The sequence below is a fragment of the Dermacentor albipictus genome, chromosome 9 (assembly GCF_038994185.2).
Source record: "Dermacentor albipictus isolate Rhodes 1998 colony chromosome 9, USDA_Dalb.pri_finalv2, whole genome shotgun sequence".
Taxonomy (NCBI): Eukaryota; Metazoa; Arthropoda; class Arachnida; order Ixodida; family Ixodidae; genus Dermacentor; species Dermacentor albipictus.
In genome coordinates this window covers 10611428-10630106 of record NC_091829.1, presented here as the reverse complement: position 1 = coordinate 10630106, position 18679 = coordinate 10611428, and the positions used below count along the sequence as shown (strand labels likewise).

Genomic DNA, 18679 nt, shown 5'->3' with positions numbered 1-18679 from the left:
AGGGGAGTTTTTCCAACCAAATGGTAGGCGGTTGTACTGAAACAAGTCAAATGGGGTTATGAACGCGGTGTACTTCTTCGTTTCTTCACTTAGTGGAATCTGCCAAAAGCCCTTGCAGAGATCTATTCGTGAAAACCAATGGCAACCACCGGTTTCGTCAATGATGTCGTCGATTCTCGGCATTGGATAAGGTATCAATTCAGTTTGACGATTGAGAGCCCGGTAGTCTGTGCAGAGGCGGAATGTCCCGTCTTCTTTAGGTGCAATAGTGATAGGAGAAGCAAATGGGGATACAGAAGGCCGGATGATACCTGCGTCTAACATTTCTTGCAACTCCTTTTTCAGCCACACCTTTTTATCTCTGGACATATTATAGGGGGTTCTACGAACCACTGTTTTATCTGCGAGCTCGAAAGGAACGACATGGGATTTCATTGCTGGAGGGTAGCTTCCTATGCATATAAGCTCTGGGTACTTAGTCTTGATGTCTTCGTGGTGAAAAATTAGCCTTGATACACTAGGTTCTTCACCAGGGTCTTCTGTTCTTATCGTGTCTTCGGCCATTACCTTGTCATCCCAATAGAGGTTCATCTTAAGTTTTTTCATGTCTGGACGGGACAAAAGAAAATCGTAGGTGACATTGGGAATGGCCAATACGTCACTGGTAATAGCATTTCCTTGAAATTCAATAGCCAGGGTTACCCATTCGCTATGCATGGTCACTGACCCATCGTAGGCTTGGACACGCAATGTTCTACCAGCGTGCAGACGACTGGCATCCACTCGAGTCTTGTTGATAATAGATACCGAAGCTCCACTGTCAACGAGAGCCTTCACTTCAATGCCATCTACCTTAATGGGGGCGTACAATAAGCTTGACGACACCAAATATACTGTCTCACTGAAGCTCTTTTTCTGGGGCTTGTGATGCCCGGTAGACAGATTATGTGGAAGTAGGTTGCCGTGAACTGCGGTAATTGGTTCTTCACCATCCTCACAGTCATGATTTACGCTTCCCAGAGATTTGTTTATGAAGCTGTGTTCACATTCAGTTGACGGCAACGACTCTAGATTGGAATCAAGTTGCTCTGTTCTACCATCTGGCTGTCTTCTCGATGTAATTCTTGGCACTGAGGTCTGTAGAAAGTTCAGAAGGTCATCAAACGTTCTTGGACCTTTGAGCTGGACATGACTACGGATCTCGATACACAACCCTTGCGTTATCAAAGCTACAACAGCAGAAGACGACAGCTTCGGTTCTGCAGAATACAACAGGCGACGCTTCTCAAGACAGTACTCAAGCAGAGAGCCACCTGTATAACTGAACCGCAGTGCCGCATCCCATCTTTCTACTGCGTTGCCTTCGAAAGCCCCTAAAAAGTTGCTTTTCCACAGTTCCCAACATGTTGTTCCATAATCCATGAGTTGCACGTCATACCATTTTCTGGCTATACCGCCCAAATAGCGGCGCATATGCAAAATCTTTGTGTCGTCGGAGTGCCACAGATTCTTGTCACAGGCGTACTCGAAAAAACACAGCCAGTAGTGTGCATTTTGCGATTTTCCTTCAAAAACATCTGGTTCAACAATACTTCGTGCTGACTGCTCTCGACTAAGCGCTTGGACGAAAGTTCTCATTATTTCGATCTGTTGTATAATGTTCCTTTGCAGTTCCATAACACTCAAGTCTAGGCTCACCTTCCCGGCAGGCGTGTCCTCTTTGAGGGTGCCACGTCGTATGGGTTCCAGAACGAGTTCGCTCAGTGTCTGCAGTTGTAGATTCACTGTCACCGATCCTGTTTGCACGAGGGCTTGGCGGCTGATTGCAGCTTGTTGCAGTACCACGTTGATCAGCGCGGTAGAACTAACTTCAAGAGGAAGGTCCGTCGCTGGCTCACCGTGCACTTGGTATCGGGTGAACACAACAGACTCTGATGACGCCTGGTCGACGAAAAACGTCACCCGCATCGCTGGTCTTCGAAAACTGTCGGCTGCGCCAAAATGTAGCGTTCCTAACTAGAACGGCAACAGAAATGACATCATCTAAGTGAGACGGGTGTCGTCCGCCATTTTATTCCAACTTCTTCCTTCTCACTTCTCCCCTAGCACCTTCCTTCGTCTTCTTTCATGCGTCCAGCGCAGACCGCTTCAATACTATGTCTTGCATCCGCATGATTACTTAGCATTAGCATTTTTTTTGTGCCTTTAATGGCTGCCTGCGCAAAGGGTCAAGATGCAGCATGCTTATTTGAACCAGCGGTATTCTGCGCAGCAAATATCTGGAAAAGAGCTGGAACTGTCGACTTAGTTGTGCTGTCTTCCATGTCATTTTACGCCAGTGAAGTGGCGGTATAAGCATGCAGTACAGTGCTGATCTCTGTACTACCTAATTGATTTTTATTATGATGGGTACTTGCCTTAAGGCGCAATGTCTGGTTTGTATGATATGTGTGTTCTGTCATGCTTCAGTTGTATATGAATTCAATCATTGTTTTGTGACATATGTTGTCATATACTTAGCGGTAGCGGAGGCCTGCTTGCAGTAGGAGAATTTGCGCTTTTTATTCACTGTTTTCAAGCATAGCAGGAAGAAGTATATATTTCGTGAACCTACTAACGCATGACTGTATTTGGAGTAGGAAATATGTTACTCCAGCTTTCTGTGACTACACATATTATCACAGCCTCTGTAGACCCACAACGATGACATTTTCAGGGAACCTATTTTGAGACGTTGCCTGACAAACGACTACTTTCTATGATTCCGTTAGTTCCGGCGACATTCGGGTGCATTCCGTTCACTCATGAAACAACAGCGTTTCATTTGCCCGTTTAGAAAACGTTGTGCGCGCCCTGGACCCTTCGCGGACAATGCGTACAATGCCCTTGACCACCCCGTTGTTTTCGTGTTTGCAGACCCGGGACGCGGAGGAGGGTGCGAGTTCCCTCAGCGCTGGCGGGGCGTCTGGTTCCAGAAGGGCGCCCACCCGGCCATCAGCATAGAGCGCACGCAGATCACATTCAAGGGAACCTGCGTCCAAGCAGACGGAGACATGTTCCTCATAGAAGACAGGTATGTTCCCGTATTTATTTTTTTCCTTACCTTGCTATTCGCTTGCGTGAGCACGCAAATAAATGTCTGATGGCTTTTCATTCTTCAAGCTAAATACCTTCGCGCTACCAGAAGCACTCTTAGTTGTCGCTGTGCATTGTTGCAAACGTTATTATATTGACTGGGCCAACGCGACCGACCAACAAGTGCGCACGAACGAGAAGAACTACTCCCGATATGCTAGCGTTACCTCAATGAAAACAACACACACTTAACTTGCCAGAACTTTCTTTCCGTCGTAGGTGCTTCCGCCTTTCGCTCTTCCATAAAGGAGGAGACAAAGAAGAGGAAAGACAGGGAGGTTAGCCAGTGTAAGTACCGGCTGGCTACCCTGTGCTGGGGAAAGGGTTAAAGGGAATAAACGGAGAAAGAAGTGAAAAAAAAAAATGGAAACCAGAAAATTCAAACAGTAACGCGAAACTACGCGCTACCACATTCAAAGACGGTCGCACAGTTCGCATGTCCTTAAAAACTTAAGCAAAGCCCTTAAGGCCTTGAGTGCCGAAGCCCGTCTGGACCAATGTCCTGGAGCTTTTTCTTCTGTAAAGCGGCGATTGTCCAGTTTTTCGAGAGCGGTCACGAGCATTTTTCTTGGCACTTTCCAACGGGGACAGTCACAAAGGAGGTGCTCAATCGTCTCCTCGCAGCCGCAGGTGTCACAAGTAGGGCTGTCGGCCATTCCAATGCGGAATGAATATGAGTTCGTGAATGCCACGCCGAGCCACAGGCGGCACAGAAGTGTTGCTTCCGCTCGTGGCAACCCTGGTGGTAGGCGGAGTTGCAGACGTGGATCCAATCTGTGGAGACGTGCGTTCGTGAATTCACTGGTGTTCCACAGATTCTGTGTAAGCTCGCGGGCGAGGGAGCGAAGACTTGTGGCTGCATCTGTTCTTGACAGCAATATGGGTATAATCTGGGCATAATCTGGGCACCATCATGAGCCGACCGGGCAGCGTCATCCGCACTGTCATTTCCGGAAATTCTGCAGTGACCCGGTAACCACCGGTAGATGATGTTGTGTCCCTTGTTGATTGCGTGATGGTGATTGCGCTTTTCCATAAAATCTACCACCACAACCCTTTGTTGAAGGAACAGCTTATCACCCAACCGTCATACATATAATCTCGCTCTGACCACAGTTTCAAAGTTGGTGTGCCATCTTCACGTACTAAACTTTGCAGTAATGCATTCATTCCTAGCACAAGCAAAGATTGGAGCCACCTTCCCGCCACCGCTGCAGCCATCCTGGATACCAACACCTTCAAAACCACCATTCATGAAACGCCACGCTGAATGTCTTTCTATCTTTCACATTTTTTTTTGTCATGTTCACCCACGCCTTTCTGTTGTGTCTTCGCGCCTTGAAAGTATATTAAATAAATAAATAAATAAATAAATAAAAGGGTCGGACCAAAGCTAAAAGAAATAAAAAAAGTAAAAGCTGCAATACTAATCGTATAGCGCGTTGAGCTACCGAACCCATCCAAGCGTCTTTCATATGAAAGCGTTTGTTACACGAGCGGAAACGGGCGAATTCGCGAGGTTATACGATGAGTGCTAGAACACTGCGCTCAGGCATCGGCTCTGAAGGCTGCCGGAGACAAGGAGGCTGTGTATATTTAAATGATAAGCGAGGGTTCACTGACGTAGATATGTTTATAAATAGAGGGACGGTAACATTATAAATACTGGTTCGCACACTATGCTGGAAGCGACCTATAGAAATGAGAAAATTTCCAACAGAAACCGAAGGGCACTTCGCACATACGCCTGCCGATCTCGACAGTCACAGTGGGGGCTCCCGCTACAGTAAATACCAAAACAAGTCTAAACCTTTGGGCTCACTGCGTCGCCAAACATCCGATCTTCGTATCTAGATTGAACATCGTGTATCGTGTTTTATCAGGAGGTCGGTGCAATCGTCGAACGTCGAGCCTTCAACTCGAGCGCGTAACAAATTGTCACACGACCAAGCTGCCCCACAGTCGTCGCCGCTGGCGACATGTTGGGTCTAGCCACCATCGGAATTCGCGAGCGGCCGCTCTGATGAGTTCCATCCGCGAACATTGGCGTCGTCGGTGTCATTCCGGTGCCGTGGTGTGACGCGCGCCAGGTGCGGGGTCGCTGCGAACAAACGGCTCGGAACAATGAGCAGGCGCGGGGCTCATCGGCCTCTCGATCCGTGCGATGGCTGCTCTCTCTGGCTCTGGCTTCGGTTTCCGCCTGCCCAGAAACCAGACGACTCTGCGCACGGCAATCGGGGAGGGAGAGACGGGGAAAAGAACGGGTCTGTCTTTTTGGGGAAGCGCCATCGAAGCTTCTCTGGAAGGCCGCCAGCAAAGCGACGCCCGCCGTCCGCTGGAGGGCGCGTTGATTTGTTTCGGGAAATTTGGGGGCAGCCGAGCGAGTGCACCAACGGCGGCGGCTGAAATATGTGTGCGCGACGCCGTTAGCCATCCCATTGATTGGCGGCCCCCGGCTCGAGTCGAGGGGGAGGGGTGGTTTCGACGTCTCGTTGTCTTCCTCCCCCTCCGCTTCCTATCCTGCTTCCGCAGCTGTCCCGCGGTTCCGCTCTTCACGGAAGCGCGCGACAGGCCGGCCGTGATTGATTCTGCCCTTTGAGTGACGTGTTGTTCCGCGCCCGCAAGTATGGTTTTGTGCGCAGCGCACGTGTATACGGTAAACTGCCACTGAGGCGCTTCGGATCGCGTTTTCCTGGCCATTTCTTCTTTCTTTTTGCCGGTTACGTTTCCGTTTCCGACGCCGAGCGGCGTTGAATCGCAGTTTCCCGTCACTTCACTTCCTCGTGCCGCTGCCGGCAACGCTGATCTGTGGAAATTGCCCCGCCAGAAAGTCGACGCGGTCAGCGGGCAAGAATTTCGCGCCCTGGTGGCTCAAACTATGCGGAACACGAGTTTCCGCTCGTACCAAGCCGGCTGGGCACAACGGACACGGGCTTCGACCAACGAATGACGGACACGGGAACGAGAATGTGAGGCGCCTCTCGAGGCTGCGAAACTCATGCAAATCTAGTGTCAATGAGCTGGACCAGTACGCGCTGACGTTCAATGAGAACTTGCACAATGTGTTCGGGAACTCCCGGACGCGCTGATCAACTCGCAAGTTTGCCACGCAATTAACGCTCTTGCGGTGTTTCGACGTTTTTGTTCGTCCTGCACATAGCACCACCGTAGCACTGTTTCCTTGATGCACTGATATTTCTGCAAAAACTCCATTATCCATTAAAGGATGTTTATCATGTCTCTCTCTCTCTCTCTCTCTCTGACATTTCATACAAATATGGGCACTGTGCACTGTTTCACGCTATACGTACAACTTTGCAGCGACTTAAAGCGAATAAGAGCTTTTTTTTAATGAATATTGTTTTCCAATTACTGATGAATATCGCGACGCCATTTGTCTTTGTACTTTCTTTAAAGAAGCCGGCAGCAAGCCATTTGGACTCGCGTAAAAGTGGATGAAAGCGTGCCAGGGTGACTCGAAATCTCGGTATCCTAGTGAACCTGCTGCTCTCAGGTTCACGTATGAGGTGCAATTGTTTCGGCGTTGTCACCGTCGATAGCGCTCATTGGCGGAAGCGATCCTACTAACGTGTAATCTTAATGGGTCCGTTAACGAATGTAACCGCAAGCAGTATTACTGTTCCATCGCGTGACTGTAAGCATCTAATTCGAATTAGGCAAGCAACGCGTGGCCAATATTATTAAGTATTCGACTCAGGGGCGTTAACACGGCACCACCCTTTAGTCGAAGATTTATTGATATTGGCCGCGCGTTGGTTGCCTAATTTGAGTTCGATGCTTAGTTAAAGAAGGTTATTATGGTTAGGAAGCTCGGTCAGCAGCAGACATTGCAAGAAAAAGTCGAAAAATATCATTGAAACGAATGGCTAGAAACGCAAAATTTTATGCCGACCTCGAAGGGTGTTCAACCCGAACTGGATTTGTTGGGATAGCGCTGGATGACTATTGTGAACGGTCGTCTGTCTCGCGTATTCTGCTTGTTAAAGAGAACTCCGACGGACACTCGCAATCACTGGTTTTCAATATGTCCACAATCTCATTCGATATATAGATTTAGCTGTGCATTTTACAAACAATTTTATCCCTCCCCCTTCTTTCTTCGTTACGATACAGGACGTGCTGCATTGGGCGCTGTAACCCGCTGTAACGATTAACTAGAGGTTTCAACATATAGCGATAATACCACACGCGGAGTAACTTTTTCGTTCAGGGTTAAGCCTAGCCATCGAGCAACTTCCGTTTCGGCTGCTTTCAGGCCACGTCTCGTCGCAGTTCGTATAACGTATCCCGCAATGGTGCACGCCATCTCTGCGTCGAAGCATGACGAAGCCTCCTTCGACCAGCAGACTTGAAAGACCACCTGAGAGCGCTCCGGTCTGTTGCTCGCCGGCGCAGGCAACCACCATTCCGGTCCTAAGTGCCGCGGAAAAAACATAGATTTCAGCTCCTCTGGCAGCTTGATTTTTTCCCCTGCTTCAGCGAACCTAGCGTTGCCTCGGATACAAATTAGTAAATACAGCGGGCAAACGGGCCGCCGACTCGTCAGAGGCTAATGGCCCAAGAACTCGGGAGCCGGGTGAGATTAGTTCCCTAAGGCCGGCCTGAGACCGCCCTTACCTCGGCCGTGTGGATCCGAAGGCGGATCAATAGCGCGGTTGCCTCACTCGCCTTTCCGCACCGCGCTCTCCTCAGCCGCTTTCGATCTCTTGGCTTCGAGACGCCGCCGCGGCCAAGGCCATTCCTTCTGGCCGGTGCGCGGGCTCGCATCGGACCGGCTATTTGTAAACCGGTGACGTTATTGGTATTGATTGTGAACATACGTGACTGAATCACCGAGCGGACCTGCCTTCTTCGTGGCAGCGAAGGCCGCTGCCACGAAGTTGCGCAGTTCCGTAAGAACACGGTTTCTGCCTGTCGTACACCAGCGGCACTCTCGCAACGACGATAGGCGAGGCCTATTTGCTGGATTGAAAAAAAAAATACTCCAGTGAGGAAACCGAAGTGGACGGCGGGAAAGAGCTGATGGGTTGTGACGGCCTTCGAGTGAACGATAATGCATATACCGGGTGTCCCAGTCAACTTGGACCAAGATTTTACAAAAGAGCTCTAGAGGAATCCTACCGACTGCATAGTAGCGGCCGTCGTGTGTACTTACAGCCAGTATTTTTTTCCCATCACGAAGTATTAATACTCAAGCGCCTCCAAGCAACCTTTGAAAGACATACGGCTGCATCCGTTTATCGGTGTATTGTACAAGGCTTCGTCATAAACGAGGAGAAAGGGGGTTAAGCGAGGGGCCCGATTTTTATCAGTCATATCACAAGAAGCCAACAAACACTGATACCAAGGGCAACATAGGGGAAATTGCTTGTGACTAATAAAAATCGGGCAGCTCCCGGAAGAACAGCTCCCACAAAGGCAGATCCCGGAAGAACGGAAATGAGCTACTCAGGAGTTTATTTCAATAAAAAAAATAAACCAAAGGCACGTAAGGCGTCTCAGCCGCCCACAAAGAAACATCCAAATGTGCAACTGGTTTAGCCATTTACCCTTTCTGACTCTTGAACTCCGGAAAAAAGGCAAAACAAAGCTGTTTTTTACCTATTTCTATCCATGTCGCTAACTTTTTTTAAATGTAAGGATAGGGTAACATTATGAAGATGCGTTAAACAGTCACGTTTTACACCTACTTTTGAACCATCTGAAGCAATACAGTGCTCGCGTCTTTCCGACACTTGTGCTGTTCCAGCTTTGACCAAGGACGTTGGAATCTCGCGGCAGACTTTAGTTAATTTTGCCCTTAGGGCGTCCGGTCTGGTAGATTCGCTGCTATACGCGCGATTTTTCATGCAGCCCCACAATAAGTCCAGCGGTGTCATATCCGATGACCTTGCAAGCCAAGGTACAGGTCCGTGCCGGCCAATCCACTGTTCAGGAAAAAGTCTGTCGAGCAACGCTCGAAAGACACACACACACACACACACACACACACACACACACACACACACACACACACACACACACACACACACACACACACACACACACACACACACACGCACGCACGCGCACACACACACACACACACACACACACACACGCACGCACACACACACACACACACACACACACACACACACACACACACACACAGTTCCTGTTTCTTTTTACTTAGCGCTCTGAAGACCACTCCTGCCTGTCAACTTCGAATAGCAGCTGCAAGCCTTGCAATGAGTTGGCCAATGAGCACCGCCAGCAGACGAAACTGACGCTTCGTGCTCCTTTGGCCGCTAACTGCGACAGCGACCTGTCTGAGCAATGTACATATACCCTGGGCAGCTCGTAAACGGAGTTATATAAGCTGCACAAGAGGTGGACAACACTAATTGCCTCACTCAGACTTATTCAGACCAACACATTTCCAGACCTACACAGAAACAGTAAAATGTTCCCACATACATATCGCGGCATCTGCCCCTGGTGCGGCGACACACGCCCTACACTCTTTCACATCTCGTGGGGGTGCGGGGGCAAACCTCAACACTTAAAGACGCCTAGCACGTCATTTGAGCGGTGGAAGGTACAGATGACCGGTGATACCCTGGCGGGACAAGAAGCTCTCGTCTAGGAAGTACGTCGAACAGCCATGGCCAGTGGAGTCCTGGAATGAGGACAACACCCACTCGACCTTAAGAGCAACGACCTCGATGGTCCAAATAAATGTTTTCTCTCTCTCTCTCCTTCGTATACACGAAACAGTTAACTAGTACTCCTGCGCATTACTCGTGTTAAGTGTTCGCTGCAGTTTCTTGCATCGTGTTCTGCATGCATGCGAATTTGATCACTAAAGCGAGGTATGAAATAACCAGCGAATGTATTTGGAAGTAAACTCGTGTAGTCATCCCTTCCCGTTATTGTTTTCCTTAGTGACAGCAGCGATTTGGCCTCCTTTCATTATCTAAGAACCTGGGAATAAGACATCACACAATGTTTTGTCGTAGAAGTTTTTTTTTTCACTTTACTGTGTCCAGCTTGCAACCATCCAGAACAAAGTCTGCGTGTGCGTTGTTCGCGGTCACGTGCCTCTCGTTAAAAAAGAAAAGAGAGAAGAAGAAAAAGCGAAGACTACAATTTACGACCGGGATGCAGCCGCTGTTTTGCATTTCGCCTCACCGACATGCGGCCGCCGCGGCCGGGTCCAGCAGCGCAACACCACAGCCACTGAGCTATCACGGCGGATGACGCTAAATATTCAGTGCTTAAAGCAATCAACAACTTGTTTTCCATTGTTGCAAGTGTTGTTTAACCAGCCGTAAGTTTTAAAGACATTGTTGCTACTAGGCAGTGTTTCTTTCTGCTCTGGAGAGAGAGAGAGAGAAGAAGCGATGGCAGGGACGCTAACCAGATTGAGTCCAATTCGCTACCCTACACGAGGGAGGGGGATGGGGCAATGAAAGAGAGAATGCACGAGTCTATATCGCACTTTCTCAAGCACTAGGCTCAGTGCAGCATGTCTACAGTCGGGCACTCTAGTCTGTTGCCTTCAGGTACTGAAGAAGCGCCCTAATGGCTTTCTAGGCTGATGAATTGTGAGGCCAGGCTCCCAAGACCTTTGCTTCTGTAAATGGCCTATCGTCCAGTCTATTCAAGGCACGCTGGAGAGTCTGACGTAGGTGATCGAAGTGAGCACAGCGGGGACAGATGACTGATGGTCTCTTCACAGTTGCACTGCGCGCACATCGGTGAGTCCGCCAATCCAATACGACAGTTGTAAGAGTTTTAGTGAATACTACTTCAGCTCCCAGCCAACACAGCAGTGTTGCGTCACTTCGTGAAAAGTTTGCTGGTAATTTCAGTTTCAGTGATGAGTCTAGGCCGGATAATCGACGGCTAGAGTTCTGCGGTGTATGCCAGTAACTCAACGTAATGGTACGCGCAAGATTGCGAAGCTCCCTTGCAGCGTCTACTCTCGATAAAGGTACATGGAGGGTCGGTGCTTCGGCCTGGACACGCCGGGCAGCGTCATCGGTGAGGCAATTACCAACGATACCACAATGCCCCGGCAGCCCCTAAAGATTAAACCATGTCCTCGTCCAGAAGCGGCAAAGAGTGAAATTTTCCTTTGGGATACGGCCATATGTGCGTGCAACTACTGCGAATTCGCTTCTTCTTTACTTCAGAATAGACCGCATGACGTCCGTGCTGATTGTCAATTTTCATGTCTCTATGCCTGGCGTTGCAATCAGGGCTCAACGGTGAGCGAACGTAGTTCTGCAGAACGATGATAAGAGGCGGCAGTGCAGAGAGAGCAAATGTTATATGTAAATTCGAACACAGGTAAAAACAAACGCTCCCATTAACCATGCAGCGGATCTAGGAAACGGCAACCAAGATACAGTTAACTCGATCGCTTGGTCTAATCAATAAGAAACACTAACATAGTCGCTGTAATGGATGTGTGATTCGCTCGCAGTTAATGTCCAAACAAACTCCGACTTATAACTTGTTACTATATCAGAGAAAAGAGGGTGTATCTTCAGCCAGTACTTTCTAGAAGTTGTACAAGTTTGTATTTCAAGTACATAGCGTCTAAATATTGCCGAGCATGTCGCCCGACATACGAATGTGCATAGCAGGGAACTAATAGAGGTTGGTCGATATCAATCGAAACAATAAAATTAAATGAAGAAAATCGAAGCTATTATAAACATGAGTACAGTCACATCAAATAGGATGAACTCATATAAGCTATTTTTGTAATTTTCTCACTTTAATCGCTGTTTTATTGAAATGCGATGAAATTTTGGGTTCACAACGTTCTCTGTATTGATGTTCTGCGTTGTCTGACATACAGACATTTAGCCAAAGTCATTGTTATCGACAAGTTATCGATAACCCGTATGCCGATGTCTCGTCTCCGACTTCAATGAACTTTTACAAGCAGCGCTTGCCACTCTGTGTGTCTGTTTGCCACTCGCCATGTTCCATCTTCAGCGCGGTTTCGTTCAAAGATTTTACGAGCACTCTGCGGCCTTTGAAGTCTGCACAAAATGAAGACTTCTAATATTTCTCTGTCTTTTCTCTTTTTTTGCAGGAGGGAGCGATGTTTTCGTTGCGTTGCCATTTACGAGAAGCACGAGAATGTTCTTCAGTACCGGGAGAGTAAGTTTCTTTGATGTTTTTGTAGCATGCCCGAACGCGGATTGTGGCCTCGTCTGTTTTGCCTATGTGTGAGGATAGCGTGTACCTCATGATAGCAGGATACTGGCAATACGGAATCTCACAACGTCAACATCATGTATTTTCATTTGTGATGCTCTTTCCCACTCTGCAGCCTACTGTGACGAGTTCGACAACCTGAAAGAAGCCTGTCACCTGCTGAACGTCGATGCCCACCTGCATTCGTTATTCAGGGGTGAGCCACAGTCCGTTGCCTCCTATCGTGTCACCCTGGCAGCACTTGTTGGTAGGCGGGTAGTAAGAGCACTGCATTTGACGCATTGGTGGCAGACGCCGCGAATATTGTTTACATTTCCATTAATATATATTCGCAACTGCAACAAAGTTGCCAGGCGATAAATTTGCTGCTGGTGGTATTTGTAGCGGGCACGCCGTAGTACATTTACCCTGCGGCAAGGGAAGCGATAGGCCGCAAGCTCTTTTTCGCCGACCCCCTAACTTTTTTTGATGCGAAAGCATCAAATGGCCCATTTGCGTAAACACCGGCGTCTGTAGCTGCGAAACGGCACCTAAATTCCCATTGGCTGTGGTGCCACGTCACGAGCGCGCCTCGAAGCAGCAGAGTGGGCGAAACGGCGGAGCATGAGGGAATAGGGTATCGCCGCGACGCCACGTGACCAGCGCGCCTCCACGGAGCAGATACGGCGATGCGACGCCGGTGGGCGAGACGGGTTGTCGTCGGCTACGCAGTAGGGCGAAGCGCGAGCCACTGTCTATCTCTCGGAAGCCGGTGTGCCGTCCATATATATATATATATATATATATATATATATATATATATATATATATCCGCCCCGCTGGGCCTAGCTGCTGCGCGCGCCTGGTAGCCTTGGTGGCATGCGGCGTTGGCACCGCAAATTGCAAACGCCCGAGCCAGCTGCTGCTGTTTGCTGGCTTGGGCAGCACGTACTGATATGGTACATTCCTCGCAGCGCAAAACTTGAAGGACCGCTCAGCGGCGTCCAATTGAGCATTAATTCTTTCGCATTCACAACTCAGAAGAAGTGCTTAAGTGTCCTCTGATTTTTTTAATGCCAACAGTACAGAAGACTTAATTATCTCCAATGTAGACAACTAGTACTCTACGCATAAAAAAGTAAAAATATAAAAATAATACAAGCACACTCGTAGTGCTTATCTAACGACCACAAGCTGAAGAACGCTAGCTCAAAGACAGCTAAAGGCACACAGAAGAGGCTAATGCGGCCCGAAGTGCATACACATATCCACAACCAACTGATATATATGCGCATACATATATATATGCCTCATTTGCAGGGACATAACACAAGTTATTTTCCCAAATTTCTTGCCTCCAAACGTGCCTCCCGTTATATTCGGGTTCGTGAATGAAATACAACATTTTTTTTATTTTATTTTGCTTTCTCTCTCCTGTTGTTGTGGCGTGCTCGCAGTACTCTCTGAGGCCTGCCACTTCGCCTCGCGTAAGAACGGCGTGCCGCTGTGCATTTTGCGTCGTATTTCTCCTCCTGATTTAGAACGCTGTTAATGCCGCATCCATGTGATTACGGCGTGTTAATAGCAACCTTGAGTAAGACGATCGGCGCTGTTGTGCAGGCATGTCAAGCGAATGGTAATCGATATCGCGCGGTGCATCAACGCGCTGCAACGCGCGATCCCCTGAGAGGATTTGCCATGTTCCATTTTGTCACGAAGTGCTGTTTGGCCAACAAATTTGATGGGTGTCATGCACTCGTCTTTACACTTTATTTTGCAATGTCATTTCGCAGTAACGATGAGCGAAGATTTTCGGGCATTCGCTGTTATGCGTCTTTTCCTGTTTTCTTGCGGCGTCACTTTGCGCTATACTCGTAATACACTTTTTGTTTTCTTTGTGTTAGAGACTGAAAGTACTTTCTCGGATTATATTCCTCGCCGCGTTATTTACGTGCAAATGCGGTACACAGCCCAGAGGGGTCAGGGAGGATTCGCGAAAAAATGAGAACCCTTAACCACATTGGAACAAGTGTGGGTCTTTGCTTTTTATGGATATTACTTTCACGACGTGGTCAATAATGTTCACCAGCCATAGCGTTATAGCTCCGCACTAACACAAGTTGTTTATATAGTTCTTGTCTGTAAACGTCGAAAGACCTACATCACTTTGCGTTGAGCTTGTTTTGATGACCATGTACTGAGTATCCCGAGGACTGTCGAAGGTTGATGAGGATACAGAACGTCAACTTCTCGTTCTGTGTTTCGTCTGTACGCATTGGCTTAGTGTGCCCAGAACTTCTTTTTCGCATAGGTGCGGGCGGCTTTTGTCGTTCTATCGGCTTGTCTTTGTCTTTATGTACGCCGTTTTATATCCTAATGCGACCTTCTGTGTTTGTACAGTGGAGGCATCTCCGGTGGCGTGCCCGTTCCGGGGCCCGCTGACATTCACGTACAACCGCGGCCACGGCGAGTGCCGGCACCCAGTATCCACGGTGGACTCCTGCTCCGCCGACTGGCGCATACTCTTCAGATTCCAGGCCTGCGCCGACGTCCAGGGCACCGAGAGCAGCGGTCAGTGTTGCACATTGAAGATGCCACGAGATCAGTGCTAGTTACTTCCATGTGCACATTTGATCGCCGAGATAAAATAATCAGTGTCATTATAACTGAAAAGTTTATGTCATCAACGTTTGAAACCGGGCTAGCTGTTTATTTTCTTCAGCTAGCGTAAGTACACAAGGACACGGAAGACGAAGAAATAAGACTGAACGGCTGAATCGCTTCACACATTTAGTCTTTCTTATTCGTGTTCTTGTCTCAGTTACGCCAGCGCAAGAACAATAAAAGTGTTATTTCGGTCGCAGCCGTTGATGTTGCCACTTTACTGATCTGGAATGGGCTTTTTTCGTCCCTAGTATCTGAAACGTCGTGGTCATTCAAGAGAGCGACTTTAATACGAAATTCGTCATAGTGAACTACAACGGTCAGTGGCAATAATCAAAACTCAGATAATCGAAACTTCCGCTTATTCAGCCTTTTTCGTTGGTGTCATTGGCGCCAGCAGCAACCCTCTGGGCGAGAGATGCGCTGGTCTCACATATAGAAGAAGCCCGGCAGAACGCTGTGCATGTGCTCGAACTGGTGGAATACAAAACTCGCGTGTTTGAGTTGGCACACTATGCGACTATTTCGAGGCATCCGCCTGCGCCACACTATACTGTGTCCCGTGCAAACATAGTCGCATCTCCATGAATGTGGTGAGCGCGAGAGATCTCGAATTATGCAGCAGTACCGTTCTTATTAATTGACGTGGCATTGTTTCCCACCAACACGGCGGAGGACCACCTCTCATGAAAAGGGCAGCATAAAACAAATCTCGAAATATTGGTTTGCCCGCCATGCTTTTAATGCATTTTGAAGCCAATTAATTTAGCAGGGCATCTGAGTATCTTAATAAATTTGAATTCCCAGTACAAAACAGCGGCATTAAAAAAAAAGAGAGAGTCAACAAAGTGTCGACGCTAAGGAAGACAAGGTCGACGTGCACGGTGCTTGAAATGATTCGATAATTATATGTTGATTATATATCTCTATTCCATATCTTTTTCATGTTGATTATTTACTAATTTTGTATCTTATTCGTATCGTATTTCACTCACATGCGTGTCGACGTTGTCTTCTTTTGCGTCGACTATGGGTGGCACGGTTTTGTCATTATTACCAACTGCGCAAGGTGGTTAATTTTCAGCTATATTGGCACTAATTACACCCATAACCGTTACTTTTACCGGCTGTGCGACTAATTCTCCCTTTTTGTGGGCACCGCTGAAGCCTTGACTTGCGAGAGCCCTGCTTAGTCCAAGCGCACTCGCACCTTGAGTAAAAAGTGTGCCGTACGGCGGCTTTCCCTCAACGTATGTATATCTACGGCGGTGCACCCTTTACAGGGGCATAGTGCAATGTGGTTAGCAATATTTACGTCCGCACAGTTAAGTTTACCTACTGTGTGACGAATTCTCACTTGTCTCGTTGCGACCAACATGTTGATAACTCTTGAAACTCGCTTCAACGCTCTGAAGGCGCGAAAGAGGTTTTTTGTGGAAGGCCTTACCACATCAGCCGATCCCAGAAACGCCATACCAGTGTGAAGTCAGCTAAGATCGTGTCTTGAAAACGGCTAATGAAAGGGCCTTCGCTAAGGTGTAAAAGCGCACCTTTGTGTTTGCGCCTCCCTAAATAATGTTTACCTAGATCTTGGAAACTACGCGTACAAATTTCATTTTATTTTAGGGCAGCAGCTGGTGATATGACTTGCGGAAAGAGCGGTGAGCGCTCTTGATGGCGGCAATTAGAACAAATGCGACGGCTTCGTTGACAGCGGTCATAAATAAAGACAGAGATGACTGCAATAAATATAGTCACACGTTGTTACCTACCATGACTGAACGAGAAGCTTGCACTTCAGCCGTGTAACTATATTGGTCAAAGGCACTCGAAAGCCGCCTCACACTAATTCCTTGTCAATAGCATGTGAACTTGGGCAAGTCGGTAATTTATAGTAAACTTGCAAAATCCCGGTACAAAACGGGACTTGGGCAAGGAAACATAGACAACAAACACAGCGCTCCTTCTGAGTGGCGTTTATTGAAATGTTAACGAATATACACTGAAACAAATTGCGGCAGAATCGATCCCACTATGAGTGTCGACGTTTATGTGATTAGCCTTCAAGCAAAGTAGCGACACACCATATTGCTATCATCGAAACGTGTATGTATTAGCCGCGTACTGTCGCCGGGATTTTCTCTCGCGCTTATCATGGCGCAGCTTCTCGTGGCACAGCGCTAGAGCGTCGCGCTGGTGTGTAGAAGAACTTGTTTGAAGCGGGCTCAATTCCTCGCAGCAACGGATATATTCTAAATGATTTTTCTTTCATTTAAAAGCGGCGTAGGGAGACTAGGTAGATAAATAAACCCAAAATGGCTGAAGTAGGCTAACAATGTTATTCGCATTAAAACATGATAATATGCAGACACAAAGAACATTGTCGTCAACGTGTTAAGGCGTGTGTGCAAGGTACCAGAGTTCTTTGTTCAATAATGCGCTCACTGAGCACATACGGGAACACTGATTTGACAGATCCAGGCGTGAGTGAGCTCGCGACATGGTGCCTTAATAAATACGAATGACTGAACAGGCGAAAAAGATTACGCATTCCCATCAAAGCCCAGGAATTCAACCGAAAGCGCCACAAAACGGCTGCCTGAGCCTGCCTAAGGTCCAAAGAAAGTTATTTGAAGCTTTCTGGTTTTCGCGTTTGGAGCGCATGAGATGCCGTAGATAAGGCATTGCAGAGCCAAAACATAAGCATATTTGATGTTCACTCTTTCCTATTCTGTACGCATGAAATACTCCATTACACAGAACAGCGCTTGGCATGTCGGTATCTACGCACGTCTAAAATGCGACTTCGTCGCTACGGCAAGTGCACAGTGCCAAGTGAATGCGCTATAATGTTGCGTTCGCAGTGGAAGAGCTGACATGCCTGGCGACTTGGAAGGAAGGCTCGGCCTACTACCTCGTCGGCAAGATGGTCCAGAGGAAACTGCACGCGCTGCCTTACTCGGACGGGGACAGCTACCGCTGCTTTGTGAGTCTCGACGGCGCCCAAGCGACGCTAGCCTCTGCGCGCAGTGTTAACTAAGAGTGACGTCGTCACACTCTGCCTTCGGTAGCTTAGAACGATCTTAGAACGCGTGGCTTACCTACAACTGTCGCCATTCTCCTGCGCACTTTTTTCCCAAAGTAGGTGCCTCAAGCTGCCTGGGGCGAAAGCCGACTCCAAACGGCCCAATATCCAGAACTGCAAAGTTCGCGAAGGGTCAGAAGGGTTGCTACCCTCAGCTTACGCAGGTGTCTAAGTGCTGTTCTCAACCTACTTGTTGGCCGTTCTTTAGTGGTTTGAATAAGCGCTCCGCTTTCACAATCATCATAATCAACCAGATAAGGCTTCGCAGAGTGCAATAAAATCTGCCGAATAATGCTTGTCTGCCACTGCCAGAACTGCAAAGTTCGTGGAGGGCCAGAAGTGTTGCCCCCCAAGCGACGTAACAATGCAATGTCCTCACCGCATGTACTTTTTCCAGTGCTATGAACGCCATTAGACTACTGGTACAAGGCTTTCAAATTCTTTTTATACACAACTTGAGCTATACGCACAATTGGTAAGAGGTGTACATAAAAAATAGAAAACCGGCGCTAGAAAATATTAATTTCTATTGTGCTATGCGATCAGTCTTGAAGTTTCGGCCTTATTAAAACGCGC

The 18679-nt window shown here is 48.0% G+C and overlaps 2 protein-coding genes across 4 annotated transcripts in view; one reads left to right on the top strand and one right to left on the bottom strand.

Annotated features, from left to right (window-relative positions):
• LOC135911158 (m-AAA protease-interacting protein 1, mitochondrial-like) overlaps nt 1-18679 on the bottom strand; it is a 228932-nt gene that overhangs the window by 170581 nt on the left and 39672 nt on the right. The window lies entirely within an intron of this gene.
• The window catches only part of LOC135911157 (uncharacterized), a 135317-nt gene that overhangs the window by 97766 nt on the left and 18872 nt on the right, over nt 1-18679 (top strand). The window contains exons 2-6 of the mRNA XM_065443331.2: nt 2917-3073; nt 12251-12318; nt 12491-12571; nt 14755-14925; nt 17883-18004. Coding sequence (XP_065299403.1) covers nt 2917-3073; nt 12251-12318; nt 12491-12571; nt 14755-14925; nt 17883-18004 — 599 coding nt within the window. The remainder of the gene's footprint in view (nt 1-2916; nt 3074-12250; nt 12319-12490; nt 12572-14754; nt 14926-17882; nt 18005-18679) is intronic.